The sequence below is a fragment of the Silurus aristotelis genome (assembly GCF_946808225.1).
Source record: "Silurus aristotelis genome assembly, chromosome: 12".
NCBI classification, from domain to species: Eukaryota; Metazoa; Chordata; class Actinopteri; order Siluriformes; family Siluridae; genus Silurus; species Silurus aristotelis.
Window position 1 is genome coordinate 3,419,701 of NC_139585.1, and position 15,940 is coordinate 3,435,640.

General features: G+C 44.0%; 2 protein-coding genes across 2 annotated transcripts in view; one reads left to right on the top strand and one right to left on the bottom strand.

Annotated features, from left to right (window-relative positions):
• Nucleotides 1-15,940, bottom strand: part of zbtb4 (zinc finger and BTB domain containing 4) — a 105,495-nt gene that overhangs the window by 34,092 nt on the left and 55,463 nt on the right. The gene's annotated exons all lie outside the window — the stretch shown is intronic.
• On the top strand, nucleotides 1,133-14,795 carry polr2a (RNA polymerase II subunit A). Its single transcript, XM_083557608.1, has 28 exons — nucleotides 1,133-1,484; nucleotides 2,309-2,441; nucleotides 3,430-3,566; nucleotides 3,669-3,842; nucleotides 3,934-4,215; nucleotides 4,554-4,715; nucleotides 5,049-5,269; nucleotides 5,408-5,540; nucleotides 5,618-5,742; nucleotides 6,033-6,243; nucleotides 6,324-6,533; nucleotides 6,747-6,915; nucleotides 6,997-7,091; nucleotides 7,269-7,472; nucleotides 7,565-7,787; nucleotides 7,885-8,068; nucleotides 8,158-8,329; nucleotides 8,535-8,640; nucleotides 8,781-8,986; nucleotides 9,061-9,532; nucleotides 9,620-9,720; nucleotides 10,160-10,264; nucleotides 10,368-10,550; nucleotides 10,636-10,839; nucleotides 11,005-11,191; nucleotides 11,284-11,397; nucleotides 11,490-11,639; nucleotides 11,768-14,795. Exons 1-28 carry the CDS (start codon nucleotides 1,398-1,400, stop codon nucleotides 12,916-12,918), a joined length of 5,901 nt encoding a protein of 1,966 aa, XP_083413734.1. The 5' UTR covers nucleotides 1,133-1,397; the 3' UTR covers nucleotides 12,919-14,795.

Consider the following 15,940-nt stretch of genomic DNA (forward strand, 5'->3'; position numbering starts at 1 on the left):
TAGTTGATCATCGTAGTTTTAGCCAAGTGATATCATACATTTTAATATATTTAACCTAAATTCCACACTATAACCTTATAGTTATAACCCGCCGTTAACTAACGCACTTATTTTGGCACTTTTTTTTTGCCAAAGACGACAATAAAATGTAAATATTTCCCCAATTACACTAAAATAAGCCGCATTATTGGAAATCCTTTCAATATTTCTCAAACAGCTCTTTTTTCTTCTGTTACCCAACGTTAGCTATCCACGACCAAAAACGCGGCCTACAGGTTAACACGCGGAAATAAAAGTATAAAAGCTAAAAATACGTACCACAACTTTTAAGCAATCGTCTCACAAACACTAAGCAATACATTCCGACATTTTGTATATCAAGAAAATCCTAAAATATAGTTGGGACAAAGCTTCAGGCTTTCCGGGGGCTTTCCAACTCCGCATACCGAAAATCAGTGTCAGTTGTCCGGTCATTGGTTTAACTCGAGTCCGAGGCTTCTTGCAATTTCCCATAAAGTAAAAGCAAATGTTTAAAAATCGCTACCAAAAAAACGGCAATCGTGTTCAAAAGATTATTAATATCGTTATAGGCATTTGAAACCATATATAATAAAAAATAAGTCTTATAAATATGGGTGACTCTTCAGTGCATGAGGTAGGCCTTTCGTGCGAGCTTCTTTCCCAGCACCCGTAGCTGGTCGGCGCGAGACGGACGGCACAGGAGGGTTTTTTTACTTTTGCTTAGACGGGGGTAAAACAGCGTTCGGCAAACTTCGGGAATTTCCGTAAAAGAGGCGGGACGCCTACGAAGCGCGCTGTAGCGTGTTCTGATTGGCCAACGCTTTCTTTGCTCATACATATTCATAAGCGTGCTTGCGGACTACGTTATGCAGACCAATAAAAGGGTCGTTTCAAGACGTTCCGCCTTCTTCGTATTAGGATTGGTTGAGCAACAAAACGTGTTTCCTGATTGGCTGGGCGTGTTTCCTTATGAAATATGTATCGCCATCGTCCGTGTAGCCAATTAGCTTTTAGGAGTACAGCAGGACAACCCACCTTCGGACACGTTCACCCCTGTGAAAGAGAGTGGTTTAACCCGTAGCTGTGTTTCAGTCTATATAAAGACGTGTGCGAGCAGCTTTCTTTCAGATGCGCTTAGAGCGCACAAGAGTTCAGATCAAGGGGAGGAGAGGAGTTAGCGGGTTGGTTTATTATAGGTTTTAGTAGTGAATTACTACGCACGTTGAGTGATAACAAACGTGGTTCGCTTTGGAAAGCGCCATCGGACACGTTCCGGTCACCCCTCGGTGCAAGGAAGAGGGGTCTTGGTGGCGTTTCAGAGCTCTGGTTGAAAAGCGGCGTGCCGAGGGGAGGACGCGTCTCTTTGAATAGACAGGATGCACGGACCGCCTTCCAGCGACAGCGCATGCCCACTGCGCCTCATCAAGAGAGTTCAGTTCGGCATCATCAGCCCTGATGAGCTTGTAGGTCTTCTCCTTTGCGTTAGGTGTTTTTTTTATGCGGTTTCTTTTGTTGCTTATTGACATCCTAACCACTTATAAATCAGTTTTGACCCGAATCTTAGTTATGTTTTCCTTATTTTTATTATTCTCCCCCTCCGCCGCGCTTTATGTTTTAGCGTTAGCTTAGCATTGCTGGCTAAACCGCGCGCACTCGCGCACGTGCAGAAAGTTGCACAAATTCGGGCTGTACATAAATTAGGCTGCATTTCTTTACTGTTTTACAACCGAGTCACTGTTTCTAGCTGCCACACTCCCTTTTCATCTCATGACAATAAAATCTGTTTTTGTTGCAAATGGAATCCAAGGCATGCATTTATTTTTATTGTAGGAAAAAAAAACCCACACTTTGTGCACTTTATTTGTCTTATTATTGATTATGCAAAACCAATGCACGAAGCAAACGTCTTTCAAATGAGTCAATATTTAATTTATTCCACTCAGATGTGCAATGCAGGAGAGAGAATGATGAATTATTATTGATATGGGATAGGAAGAGGTTTAATAAGGTGGGGGATGATGAAGAAATAAAAAAATGCAATGATGTGCACATCTGGAAAGGGTTCGAGGTGATCAAAAGAGATGTTTTGGTGACTGGGTTATGATTGGTTAGTTATGAACTAATAGATGCAAGACTGAATAATTCATGCCCTGCTATTAGAAGACAAATCTGCATGTTGCACCTTCAGTGTTTATAAATGGCTGTTATGGATAGTCAATAAGAATCTTAAGGAACAGTGTGTTTTGGGGATTATTTGTTTTTTTTTATTCATTTGGTCTCTTTGCAGAAACGGATGTCTGTCACAGAAGGGGGAATCAAGTACCCCGAGACCACAGAGGGAGGACGACCCAAGCTGGGTGGGCTCATGGACCCTCGGCAGGGCGTGATCGAGAGGTCGGGGAGATGTCAGACTTGTGCAGGTGGGTTTTGTGTCGGAAACCAGCGCTGAAGCTGATCATCATTTAATCCACAATTATTGCAGGATCTTTGGATATGTTAAATAACGTGAAATTTTGCCCTTTTTGTTACAGATGTTCTGTTTTTTGAACATAAATCTTTCCAACTATATAATAAATTAAGTCATTTTATTATAAGAAAGTGGTAATTTTTTAAATACTTAAATAAAACCAAGACCTAATATTTGGAGTAGATAAAATTCTCACATTTATTCTAAATTTGCTAAACTTTTTCTAAAGTTAATCAAATGTTTGGAGGAAACGACTCGTAATAATTGGATAAACAGATCGCATGATAAATTTTTTTTTTTTTAAGAAATAAAAAAATATTTGAAGTTATAACCATTTAAGAAATGTGTGTAATGAAATAAAAATAATTTTTAACAAGAAATATAAAGTTATAATATTTGAAGAATAAAATAACACAACAGATCAGCACATAATATATATATATATATAGAAGTTTAAATACCACTGACTGACTCACTCACTCATCACGAAATCTCAAAAACCACTGAACGGATTGCAATGAAATTTGGAACATACCTTCCTCTTGGGTCTTAGGTGCTCACTAAGAAAGGGTTTTGAAAAATTCGCCCTGGATCGCGGCTAACTCGCGAAAAACGTGATTTCTCACGCACTGTAAACTCTTCGAAATAACATTACGGATCCTCATGAAACTTACTGTTTCTTATTATATGTTAGATGCACGATAAAAATCAGTAGTTTGCCCTGTATCGGTACTACAAAGGGGTAGTACGTTATTTGTTGACGTTACGTTCTGATCTCTGATCATCCAGTCCTGCTCAGTGCTTACTGCTTATTGCCATATTGCTTAGCGTTCTGCCTTCCGTAGCGAAGCACGGGTACTTTCAGCTAGTCAGCGAAAAAAAAAAAAAAAAAAAGCACTGAATTAACCTGAATCTCTGATCTTGAACTGTGTATGATTTAGGGAACATGACGGAATGCCCGGGTCACTTCGGACACATCGAGCTGGCCAAGCCCGTCTTTCACGTCGGCTTCATCACGAAGATCATGAAGGTCCTCCGCTGTGTGTGTTTCTTTTGCTCCAAGCTGCTGGTTGATGCGGTGTGTAGTTTAATTCTTATACCTCACCGGGTGTTTATATAACATTCTAGTTCTTCAGACGTGTAAAGTTGCTCAACGTATGTTTGCGTGTCCGTGCTGCAGAACAACCCAAAGATCAAAGACATCCTGGGCAAGTCGAAAGGCCAGCCTCGAAAGCGCCTGATGCACGTGTATGACCTGTGCAAAGGTAAAAACATCTGCGAAGGCGGAGAGGAGATGGACAACAAGTTCGGAGTTGAGCAGCAGGAGAATGACGAAGATCTCACTAAAGAAAAGGTGAGCTGTAAAACCCCTGGCTGATTCAAGAACAGTGTGTTTGTTCAATCGAAGAATGAAATGTATTGATTTTTCCCACGCTCGTGTTCAGGGTCACGGCGGATGCGGACGCTACCAGCCTCGTATCCGGCGCTCGGGCCTGGAGCTGTATGCCGAGTGGAAGCACGTGAACGAAGATTCTCAGGAGAAGAAGATCCTTCTCAGCCCCGAACGCGTACACGAGATCTTCAAACGCATCTCGGACGAAGAGGATCTCATCCTGGGGATGGATCCCAAGTACGCACGACCCGAGTGGATGATCGTCACGGTGCTGCCCGTACCACCGCTCGCAGTGAGACCGGCTGTGGTCATGCAGGGCTCGGCCCGGAACCAGGTGAGAGGCTGAAGAGACGTGGAATTACAATTCTTTAACTTGTCCAAAAGAAAGTAATAACTACAGGTGTCTTATTAAAATTATTACATTTAAATGTATTTAAATTTCAACCTTTTTTTTTTTTTTTTTTTTTTTTAGTTTTTTCCAATTAATATTTTGGTGTTGAATCCCATAATGAAACTGAGGCCAATAATTTATGGAGTAATTTTCTGTATTCCAGTTTCTGTACTTCTGTTTTTTATTTATTTTTTTGGTCTAATAAAAAGAACGTGTGTAAATGACTTCACCGGCCCGTGCTCGCAATTTGACCATTAAATCGCTATTTGGGTTCTCTTCAGGATGATTTGACCCACAAGCTAGCAGACATCGTGAAAATCAATAACCAGCTGCGGCGGAACGAGCAGAGCGGCGCTGCGGCTCACGTTATAGCTGAAGACGTGAAGCTCCTGCAGTTCCACGTGGCCACCATGGTGGACAACGAACTGCCTGGTCTGCCCCGAGTAAGATCATTTAAATTAAATGTTATACATGGATGTTATTCACACTGTATAATTCACTACACAGCCTAAAGTATTGAGACACAGCAGTGTATGTGTTTTTTTTATTTATTTATTTATTTTTTTTATTATTATTGATTATTGTATTTGGAATGTCTACTCCTACTCATCATTCTTATCTTCCCCTAACTGATCCGTCACTTCAATTCTTATCCATAAACAAGCTGATGACCATTTCAACACTATTTATTTGACATCTGAAAATACATACGCACACTTTTTGTGTATTATTTTATTTTTTTTCTGTAATAGTAAATAGTGTTAAATCTTTTTCAGGCGATGCAAAAATCGGGTCGTCCGCTCAAATCCATCAAGCAGAGGCTGAAGGGGAAGGAAGGCCGTGTGCGAGGAAACCTGATGGGGAAGCGTGTGGACTTCTCCGCCCGAACGGTCATCACACCCGACCCCAACTTGCAGATCGACCAGGTGGGCGTGCCCCGATCCATCGCCGCTAACATGACCTTCCCTGAGATCGTCACGCCGTTCAACATCGACAGGTAACGGTTACACCTCTGCTTAATCTCCCAGTTTAGCAATGCTTTGATGTTGCTTGAGAGACGCCTTATGAAATTTGTTATACTTCTACGATTGTATCGGATATTGTATCGACCGATCGACTTTGATTTCCTTTTCAGATTGCAGGAGCTCGTTCGGAGAGGGAACAGTCAGTATCCCGGAGCCAAATACATCATCCGTGATAACGGCGACCGGATTGACCTCCGGTTCCACCCGAAACCGAGCGACCTTCACCTTCAGATCGGCTATAAGGTAAACTAACGCTGTTCTTTAATCTTCTCATTCATTTATAAACTCTTGTCGAACGTAAATTCGATTCTTTCCTTTAGGTGGAGCGGCACATGTGCGACGGTGACATTGTCATCTTTAACAGACAGCCCACCTTGCACAAGATGTCTATGATGGGCCACAGGGTTCGAATCCTGCCATGGTCTACTTTTCGACTCAATCTCAGGTGGGTGATTTGGAGCCCTCTGCTGGCTGTGGGAGTGAATTACATCACAAAGCGGACATTTTTTGTTGAGTCGCTTGTTCTGGATGGGGGCGGGGCTTATTTAAAATGTGAAAACATTCTTTCTATATTGTCCAAATCTCAGATTTTTGATTGTGTATGAGTGTAGGAAACCCTTTAAAAAAAAAAAAAAAAAAAAAAACAACTTTACACTACATCTTACATTTTTCAGTCTTGATTTTTTTTTTAATGCGGCACAAACAGAATTAAAATCCTCTCTTCTTCCCCCACAGTGTAACGACTCCCTATAACGCAGACTTCGACGGAGACGAGATGAACCTGCATCTGCCCCAGTCCCTCGAGACCCGTGCTGAGATTCAGGAGCTTGCCATGGTACCGCGTATGATCGTCACACCGCAGTCCAACAGACCCGTCATGGGTATCGTGCAGGACACGCTTACGGCCGTGCGCAAGTTCACCAAAAGAGACGTCTTCTTAGAGAGGGTGTGTATCGGTCAAACTCCTCCTCAATGATCGGAAAGACGAGTGTTGACACTAGACTGAAGGTTCTCTCCTTCAATCAGGGTGAAGTTATGAACCTACTGATGTTCCTGTCCTCCTGGGACGGCAAAGTGCCCCAGCCTGCCATCCTGAAGCCACGCCCGCTGTGGACCGGCAAACAGATCTTCAGCTTGATCATTCCCGGCCACATCAACGTGATCCGTACGCACAGCACGCATCCGGACGACGAGGACAGCGGCCCGTATAAGCACATCTCTCCTGGAGACACAAAGGTGGGCCTGGTTTTAATTAGTACTGGAGTAAGTAGTAAGTAATTAGTAAGTAGTGGTCAACAGTAGAGGTTTTACATGAGACTGCACCCTGCACAGAGAGTTCTATATTATATTCATTACATTAAGGGTTCGGAAAACCTGAAGACTCGCAGGAGTTCTTCAACCGAATTTCACTGTATTGTATGTGACAAAAGCTGCATCCTCCTGTTGCAGGTGATCGTGGAGAACGGAGAGCTGATCATGGGGATCCTGTGTAAGAAGTCCCTCGGTACGTCTGCCGGTTCTCTTGTCCACATCTCCTACCTGGAAATGGGTCACGACATCACCCGTCTTTTCTACTCCAACATTCAGACTGTCGTCAACAACTGGCTGCTGATCGAAGGTAAGGACTCGTGTTGAATTGTTTGCTCATTATGAGCTTGGTTTATGTAGACAGCTGATTTTTCTTTTTCTCCTTTTCTAGGTCACTCAATCGGTATCGGTGATTCTATCGCTGACGCGAAGACGTATCTTGACATCCAGAACACGATCAAGAAGGCCAAGCAGGATGTGATAGAGGTGAGCCATTTCCCAATTAGTGTCTTTAGTCAAAAAATTGTGAAAGCGGTTCTTTTTTGTTGGCTTTTAAAGCCCCCTGCTGCCCGAGAGCCGAACTGCAATTACAAAAGGGTGGAGCCTATTTAAAGATTCTTTTTTTTAATATACACCCTTAATCTCATTACACTTCACTCCCAGGTCATCGAAAAGGCTCACAACAACGAACTGGAGCCAACTCCAGGTAACACTCTGAGACAAACCTTTGAAAATCAGGTCAACCGTATCCTGAACGACGCTCGAGACAAGACTGGATCTTCTGCTCAGAAGTCGCTGTCGGAGTACAACAATTTCAAATCCATGGTGGTGGCCGGGTCTAAGGGCTCCAAAATTAACATCTCACAGGTCAGACACTTGTCCCTAATGGAGCTTTATTACCGATTTTATTTTTCGGTATATGTTCTAAAAGGTCGACCCTGCATGCTTTTGTTGTGTAGGTTATTGCTGTGGTGGGCCAGCAGAACGTTGAGGGTAAACGAATCCCTTTTGGCTTCAAGCACCGCACTCTTCCTCACTTCATAAAGGACGACTACGGTCCTGAGAGCAGGGGGTTTGTGGAGAACTCGTACCTCGCCGGTCTGACGCCTACAGAGTTCTTTTTCCACGCCATGGGAGGTAGAGAGGGTCTGATCGATACGGCTGTCAAAACAGCCGAGACAGGTATATAAATGATATAAAACCTAAACAGCTGCGTTTACTGTACCCATGTTGGACATGACCTTCCTCACGACTTCTATTCGTGTCTTGTTCTTTTCAGGTTATATCCAGCGTCGTCTGATCAAGTCTATGGAGTCTGTAATGGTGAAATACGACGCCACTGTGAGGAACTCCATTAACCAGGTGGTGCAGCTGCGATACGGAGAGGACGGCCTGGCTGGAGAGGCTGTCGAGTTCCAGAACATGGCTACGCTTAAACCATCCCATAAAGCATTTGAGAAGAAGTGAGTCAATTGGACATATTTAGGTTCGCATCACTTTCCAAGCCTACACGATTGTCAACATTGTGACCTTAAACCGTCCAATCCACCAGGTTCAAGTTCGACTACGCTAACGAGCGAGCTCTCCGACGCACGCTGCAAGAGGACGTGTTGAAGGAAGTGATGACCAATGCGCACGTGCAGAGCTCTCTGGAGAAGGAGTTTGAGAAAATGAAGGAGGACAGAGAGGTCTTGAGGGCCATTTTCCCTACTGGAGACAGCAAGGTTTGCTTTTTTTTTTTTTTTTTTTTAAAGAAGAAATTGAATCATATCAAATTCAATAAATGTATGTTTGTGGCGGGAGGGATGGGGAATCACCACTGCAAAAAAATTATAGAATAACAAATTATTTGTTTGCTACAGACACTATAAAAGACGATCGTGCCGTATTATCCAGGTCGTCTGTGTCATTTCTTGCATTTTTTTGCAGGTGGTGCTGCCGTGCAATCTTGCAAGAATGATCTGGAACGCGCAAAAGATTTTCCGTATCAACCCGCGAACTCCGACCGATCTCAACCCTTTAAGAGTAGTGGAAGGTGTGTAAGCTTGTGTGGTTTGGAATCCGTACTCATGTCCATAATTGTAACTTGTATTATTGTAATTGAAACATTTCTATGGGACAAATTTCCATAACGCACACGAGAGTTGGATTCATTACATTCGTTTCCCCACGCAGGCGTGCAAGAACTGAGCAAGAAGCTGGTGATCGTGAACGGTGACGATCCCTTGAGCAAGCAGGCCCAGCAGAACGCCACGCTGCTCCTCAACATCCACCTTCGCTCCACCCTCTGTTCCAGACGCATGACGGAGGAGTTTCGACTCAGCTCCGAGGCCTTCGAATGGCTCCTGGGAGAGATCGAGACGAAGTTCAACCAGTCGATTGTGAGCAAAACCAAAATCCCAGCCTGTTGCTTTTTAAAGAGCATGGTTAGATTTTAATTCTTGAAATGTTCTAGGTTCACCCAGGTGAGATGGTTGGTGCTCTGGCTGCTCAGTCTCTGGGTGAGCCGGCCACTCAGATGACCCTGAACACCTTCCACTACGCTGGAGTGTCTGCCAAGAACGTCACCCTGGGTGTGCCTCGTCTCAAAGAGCTGATCAACATCTCCAAGCGTCCCAAAACTCCGTCCCTGACAGTGTTCCTGTTGGGCCAGGCGGCCCGCGACGCAGAGCGCGCTAAAGACATCCTGTGTCGCCTGGAGCACACGACGCTGCGCAAGGTCACGGCCAACACGGCCATCTACTACGACCCCAACCCTCAGAGCACGGTGGTGTCCGAGGACCAGGAGTGGGTGAACGTTTACTACGAGATGCCCGACTTTGACGTGACCCGTATTTCTCCTTGGCTTCTGCGTATCGAGTTGGACAGGAAACACATGACTGACCGCAAGCTCTCCATGGAGCAGATCGCGGAGAAGATTAATGCAGGTGAGGAAGAGTTTAGTTTGTTTATTTATATGAAAAAAAACATAAACATGGTCCCTATATAATACGCTCCTTGTTTCCATGTTGCAGGTTTTGGTGACGATCTAAACTGCATCTTCAATGACGATAACGCTGAAAAGCTGGTGCTGCGTATCCGAATCATGAACAGCGATGAGAACAAGTTCCAGGAGGTGAGTCTGGATTCTAGTAGGTTTCTAATAATAAAAAATAAAAAGAATAAATCACCCTATCAGGGTGTCTCTCTTGACTAGAGACCGTACTTGGATCGTGCTTTGCGGATAACCAATTAATCAGCTGATAGTTTTTAAGATGGAGTGATACGATGTATATACAGAGGATATAGATAAGACTATAAAATAAGATGCAATGAATGAATTACAGGATAAATGAAGAATGAAAAGATGTGGTTTCGAACGAAGGAACACTTGAAATGGTTACATAAAAAATTAAAAGAAGAAAAAAAACCACAAATTAAACAGCACGCGGCGTCAGTGATTCGCCTCTAGTGTACTGTATAACGCAACCCGGAAAAACTATCAGTGACAAACCGGTCGACCGCTACTTCGCATTACACGCACGTTTCATTAAACCGGTTAAATTCTTTGGCAGGACGAGGAGGTGGTGGATAAGATGGACGATGACGTGTTTCTGCGGTGCATCGAGTCCAACATGCTGACAGACATGACCCTACAAGGCATCGAGCAGATCAGCAAGGTGGGACAAGACGCAAATCGACGCAAACCTTACCTGTGTAAAAGTCTCAAGCTCATGTTTATTGACTCTACTCATTTTTTTTTTTCTTTTCCTTCTCCTTCAGGTCTACATGCATCTCCCTCAAACCGAGAACAAGAAGAAGACCATAATAACGGAGGAGGGAGAATTTAAAGCGCTACAGGAATGGATCCTCGAGACGGACGGCGTCAGTCTCATGAGAGTCCTCAGTGAGAAGGACGTCGACCCAGTCAGGACCACTTCCAACGATATCGTGGAGATTTTCACTGTAAGATTTAGTGTTTAAGAACCGACAAAGGATATAGGTAGATCTTTAAAGTAGTAATTATATATATTTTTTTATTTTTTTCTAGGTCCTGGGGATCGAGGCAGTGCGTAAGGCTCTGGAAAGAGAGTTGTATCACGTCATCTCTTTTGACGGTTCCTACGTGAACTACCGCCATCTTGCCCTCCTGTGCGACACCATGACCTGCAGAGGTCACCTCATGGCCATCACCCGTCACGGCATCAACAGACAGGACACCGGCCCGCTCATGAAGTGCTCTTTTGAAGAGACGGTTAGAACAAATTGCACATTTTTTATAATGAAGTATTTTAATTGCAACTGCAATGAAGTTATTTTCGTTTACTGTTATTGTTTATTAAAAAACTTCGGTCATGGTTTTGAAATTAGACAGCATTCACGTTGACCTTTTTTTTTTTTTTTTTTTGTCTTTCTGTAGGTGGACGTCTTGATGGAAGCCTCGTCTCACGGAGAATGCGATCCCATGAAGGGCGTGTCTGAAAACATCATGCTCGGACAGCTGGCTCCTGCAGGCACCGGCTGCTTCGACCTGCTCCTGGATGCCGAAAAATGCAAATACGGCATGGAGATTCCCACCAACATTCCCGGAATCAGCGTAGCCGGACGTAAGTGGGCATGTTTGGGTTTTCAAAACCAAACGAAAACAAATGTGATCTTAATTATATCAATTCACGTGTTTTAATTCTTTCTTTTCCAGCAACCGGAATGTTCTTTGGCTCCGCCCCCAGCCCTATGAGTGGCATGTCTCCATCCATGACGCCCTGGAACACTGGGGCCACCCCGGCGTACGGCTCATGGTCTCCCAGCGTCGGTGCGTGCAGGCGGCTGTTTCACTTTAGTGCTCTGTTACAGCATTTATTATTTTTGTTTGTGCCTCATTCTTGCACTTTGTCCTCCAAACAGGAAGTGGAATGACTCCCGGAGCAGCCGGGTTTTCACCCAGTGTCGCCTCCGATGCTAGCGGCTTCTCTCCGGGGTACTCGCCTGCCTGGTCTCCTACACCCGGCTCACCTGGGTCTCCTGGTCCTGCCAGTCCTTACATTCCCTCTCCAGGTGATCTTAGGATCTTTTGTGTCATATTTAGGATTAAAGTCAGGATTTTATTCTGCAGGTTAAATTTAGTATAAAATGTGAATTTCACTTTCAGCTTGAATCTTATTTTTGTGCTTTCTTACCTCCAGGTGGCGCCATGTCTCCTAACTATTCCCCAACGTCTCCGGCGTACGAGCCGCGCTCCCCTGGAGGCTACACCCCCCAAAGCCCTGGCTACTCCCCCACATCCCCGTCGTACTCTCCCACCTCTCCTTCCTACTCTCCCACCAGCCCCAACTACAGTCCCACATCTCCATCTTATTCCCCAACCTCTCCGTCCTACTCTCCAACTTCTCCGTCTTATTCCCCGACCTCCCCAAGCTATTCACCCACGTCGCCCTCGTACTCCCCGACATCCCCGTCGTATTCGCCCACCTCTCCATCTTACTCCCCGACATCTCCTTCGTATTCTCCGACGTCGCCCTCTTACTCCCCGACGTCCCCCAGTTACAGCCCCACCTCTCCGTCCTACTCGCCCACCTCTCCGTCCTACTCGCCCACTTCCCCGTCGTACTCCCCAACCTCTCCTTCGTATTCTCCAACGTCGCCCTCGTATTCCCCGACCTCCCCCAGTTACAGCCCGACCTCACCCAATTACACGCCCACTTCGCCCAGCTACTCGCCCACGTCTCCGTCTTACAGCCCCACCTCGCCTTCGTACTCTCCCACGTCTCCCAATTACACACCCACCAGCCCCAACTATTCCCCCACATCGCCATCATACTCCCCCACCTCTCCATCGTACTCCCCGTCTAGCCCTCGTTACACCCCCCAATCCCCTACGTACACCCCGAGCTCACCCTCTTACAGCCCGAGCTCCCCGTCTTACTCCCCCACTTCTCCAAAATACACCCCCACCTCTCCATCGTACAGCCCCAGCTCTCCGGAATATACCCCAACCTCACCCAAATACTCTCCTACTTCACCCAAGTACTCGCCCACTTCTCCCAAGTACAGCCCCACGTCCCCGACCTACTCGCCCACCACGCCCAAATACAGCCCTACGTCTCCTACGTACTCGCCCACGTCTCCTACCTACACCCCGACCAGCCCGAAGTACTCGCCCACTTCTCCTACGTACTCGCCGACGTCTCCGAAATACTCCCCCACGTCTCCGACGTACTCGCCTACTAGTCCCAAAGGCTCGACTTACAGCCCGACCTCGCCGGGGTACAGTCCAACGTCTCCGACCTACAGTCCGGCCATCAGCCCCGACGACAGCGACGAGGAAAACAACTGAAGCTGCCGACCCGATCGGACTCTCGGTCACGCCGCCGCCTCGTCCCTTTTCGAAAACGACGTCGCGGCTGGACGTCGCCGTCCTCGATTCGGGTGACTGGGAAACTACGAAACTCCGGGGTCCTATGTGTGAAATAAACTTTCAGACATTTCTCGCATCGTTTCCGAAAACAGGCTCTAATTACTATGATATGGTCATAGGTGTGAACTGTAGAAGCTCTCAGCTTTTTGACTGTTTTGAATGAGAGGGGGGTTTCGAGGTGTTTTTTATAGAGATATAAATGAAAACCCAGCCCTTTTTTTTTTTTTATTTAGGCATCTCTAATTCAGTGTTAAGCATAATGGAAAATTGAGAGCGTATTTATTTTTTATTTTTTTTTGCCAAAAGCCTTTAGAAAGCAAATAGTGGATCATATCTACTGCAGATGGAACTGGAAACAAAAAACCCTGAAAAATCTAACCTTGACATTTTTTTTTTTTCCCTCCCCTTCTTGCTTTGTATATATGCTGCACTCAGTTTGTTTCTCTGTGCATATGGAAAGAACTGTAACTCTAATGAATGTTTAGAGCCAGATTCGATTTTTGTTTTCATTTCTTTTTTTCTCTCGGATAAAATCTATTGGTTCAGATCCGGATTCAGATGTATAGTCTGACCAGAGGGTCGTATGCTGGTCTTAGCGTATTAGAAAGCGATGTAGTGAACTGCCCTGTTGAGGGCTTATCTACCATCCTTCCTACTATTATTATTATTATTATTATTATGATTTGTAGTTAATATTTCACCAGCATCATGTTCCATTTTCAAACAACCACAAAGTGAGGTTATAGCCAGCAATAGCTTCCCTCTAACTGGAGGAATGTGAAAAATGCCCCCCATTTTTTTTTTTTTAACAGGATGATGAGGAAGGCAAGTGTTTTTTTTTTTTGTTTGTTTTTTTTTTTCTCTCTCTCTTTCAAATGTTCCCAAAATCCTTATCCGTCCCTGTATAAATATTCCCCTGCACTTGACTTCCTTTCTACTTAATGTTATTTAAATTATATATAAAAAAAAACTCCCAGTACGTTACTGAAGGGAAATTTAATCAGGTTTTTTTTTTGTCTGCTTTAGTGAAATTCTTTCAGCTCAATTCTTTTTAACCGCAGCGTTCTTGCCTAGCCCCGTGCAGTTTGTTTGTGTGACCAGCAGGAGGCGGCAAAGCGAATTTTGTCTTCTTGTAAACTGATCATTTTAAAACGTCTCCACTAGCAAGCGTTCTTGCTCGTCATTTCAGTTCTCAACGCAGTCCTTCTCTCTCTGTAAATCCAAACGTAACGTTCTGATCAGTTAATCAGTGTTTATACCTTTTTTTTTTTCTTCCCCAATCCTTTTTTTTATATAAATGTCTTTTCCTGAGGGAATGAGAAGGCGGGTGAAAATTACTGTACAATACTGGAAACGTATATGCAGATCATTTTGTGTATAAACAGGTGGAACCAGGGTTCATGAGAAGCCTTCACCTTGCTCTGTAGATGTCAGTCATGTTGGCTTTGTGCGAGCATTGTGCGTTCTAAAAGCCTCGGAGCAGGTCCGTCAGCTCGTCAAAGACTCTGCCCTAGATTGCCTTCAACAATGTTTTCTTAAATTTCCAGTCACTTACGTGCCCAGGCTCCTGTGTGTGTGTGTGTGTGTGTGTGTGTGTGTGTGTGAGAGGATGTTTGCGTGTGTGAGTAATTTGAGACAGGGTTTCTTTCAGCTGGGCCGGGTTTGCAAAAAGGGGGTATTAAAGCAAGATTTAAACTTAAATTGCCACTGTATAGAAGAGGTCTTCTCTAATTCTCTGTATCTATTTGTTTGTTTTTGACTTAATGACAAAACAATAAAAAATGTTTGCCTATAAATCATTGCCGTCTGTGGGTTTTTGCTCGATTGATTTTAAGAAAAATGTGTAACGACTAAGGAGAATATCAAACATGCATATCAAATATTGGTGACTTTCTAAAGAAAAGCAGAGCACAAATGAACGATTATATAAGCAAATCTGTTTTTACCGACGCAGATGTGAAAAACGGTGCGTTGCGATACAAATGCAAACTTGTCCAAGCATCCCTACGATCGGCCGTTAATAATATGTACTTACTATAATACCAGCGGTCATGCTAGTCGAGCTGAGATCGAGAAGACGGCACGTTTCTCAGTTTCGGGATCCTCTTTTCTCGTAGTGCGACGTTACTGCGAACAGACAGGAAATATTACACATTGACCTTTAGAGTGTTTATTTCCATTACAGCTGCGTTCTTTGGTTTTGATTAATGATTTAATGTTATTTCTAAATCGCTTTCACAATGAACATCGTCTCAAAGCAGCTTAACAGAATTTCAGATCATAAACATTTTCTGTGGATTCGCAGAGTGGTGCAAAAAACTAAAAACATCGAGTCTGCAGGCTCAAACTGTTAGTTGAAAAGAAATCAGAGCTGACAAGGGGACATTCAAATAATCCAGTAAGGAAGTAAATGTAATTTCTTACTGTATTTAAGTAGATTTTTTTTCACCTATCTGTACTTTCCATTTGAAGAGATTTTTACTTTAACTGCACTGAATTTCCAAATCAAATATCTCACTTTTAACTTAATTATATTTTGCGAATATCAGGGTCGACCCGCCAATCAGGATCGAGCGCTCGCTCTGTTTTAAACTCGTTCTACTGATCACCAACATACAGTTGAGCATCAGTTCAACAGAACATTGAGAGAGGAATAAATGATAAAGGAACTCCAGACTCGAAAAGAAGGTTTTTGTGCTCATGATCATTGTAACAGAAATCAATCAGTGTTTTGAGTCATTAATATCATTCTATCAATAGATCAGTGTGCTGAGAGTCACATTTGAGTCTTTTCATATCAACTGAGATTAATAGGAACGTTATAGTTATAATAAATCAGTACTTTTGATACCGAGTACATTTGAAGGCAAAAACCTTTGTACTTTTATTCAAATGAAAGTTTAAAGGGACTTTTACTGGGGTCACATTTTATTGAGTAAAA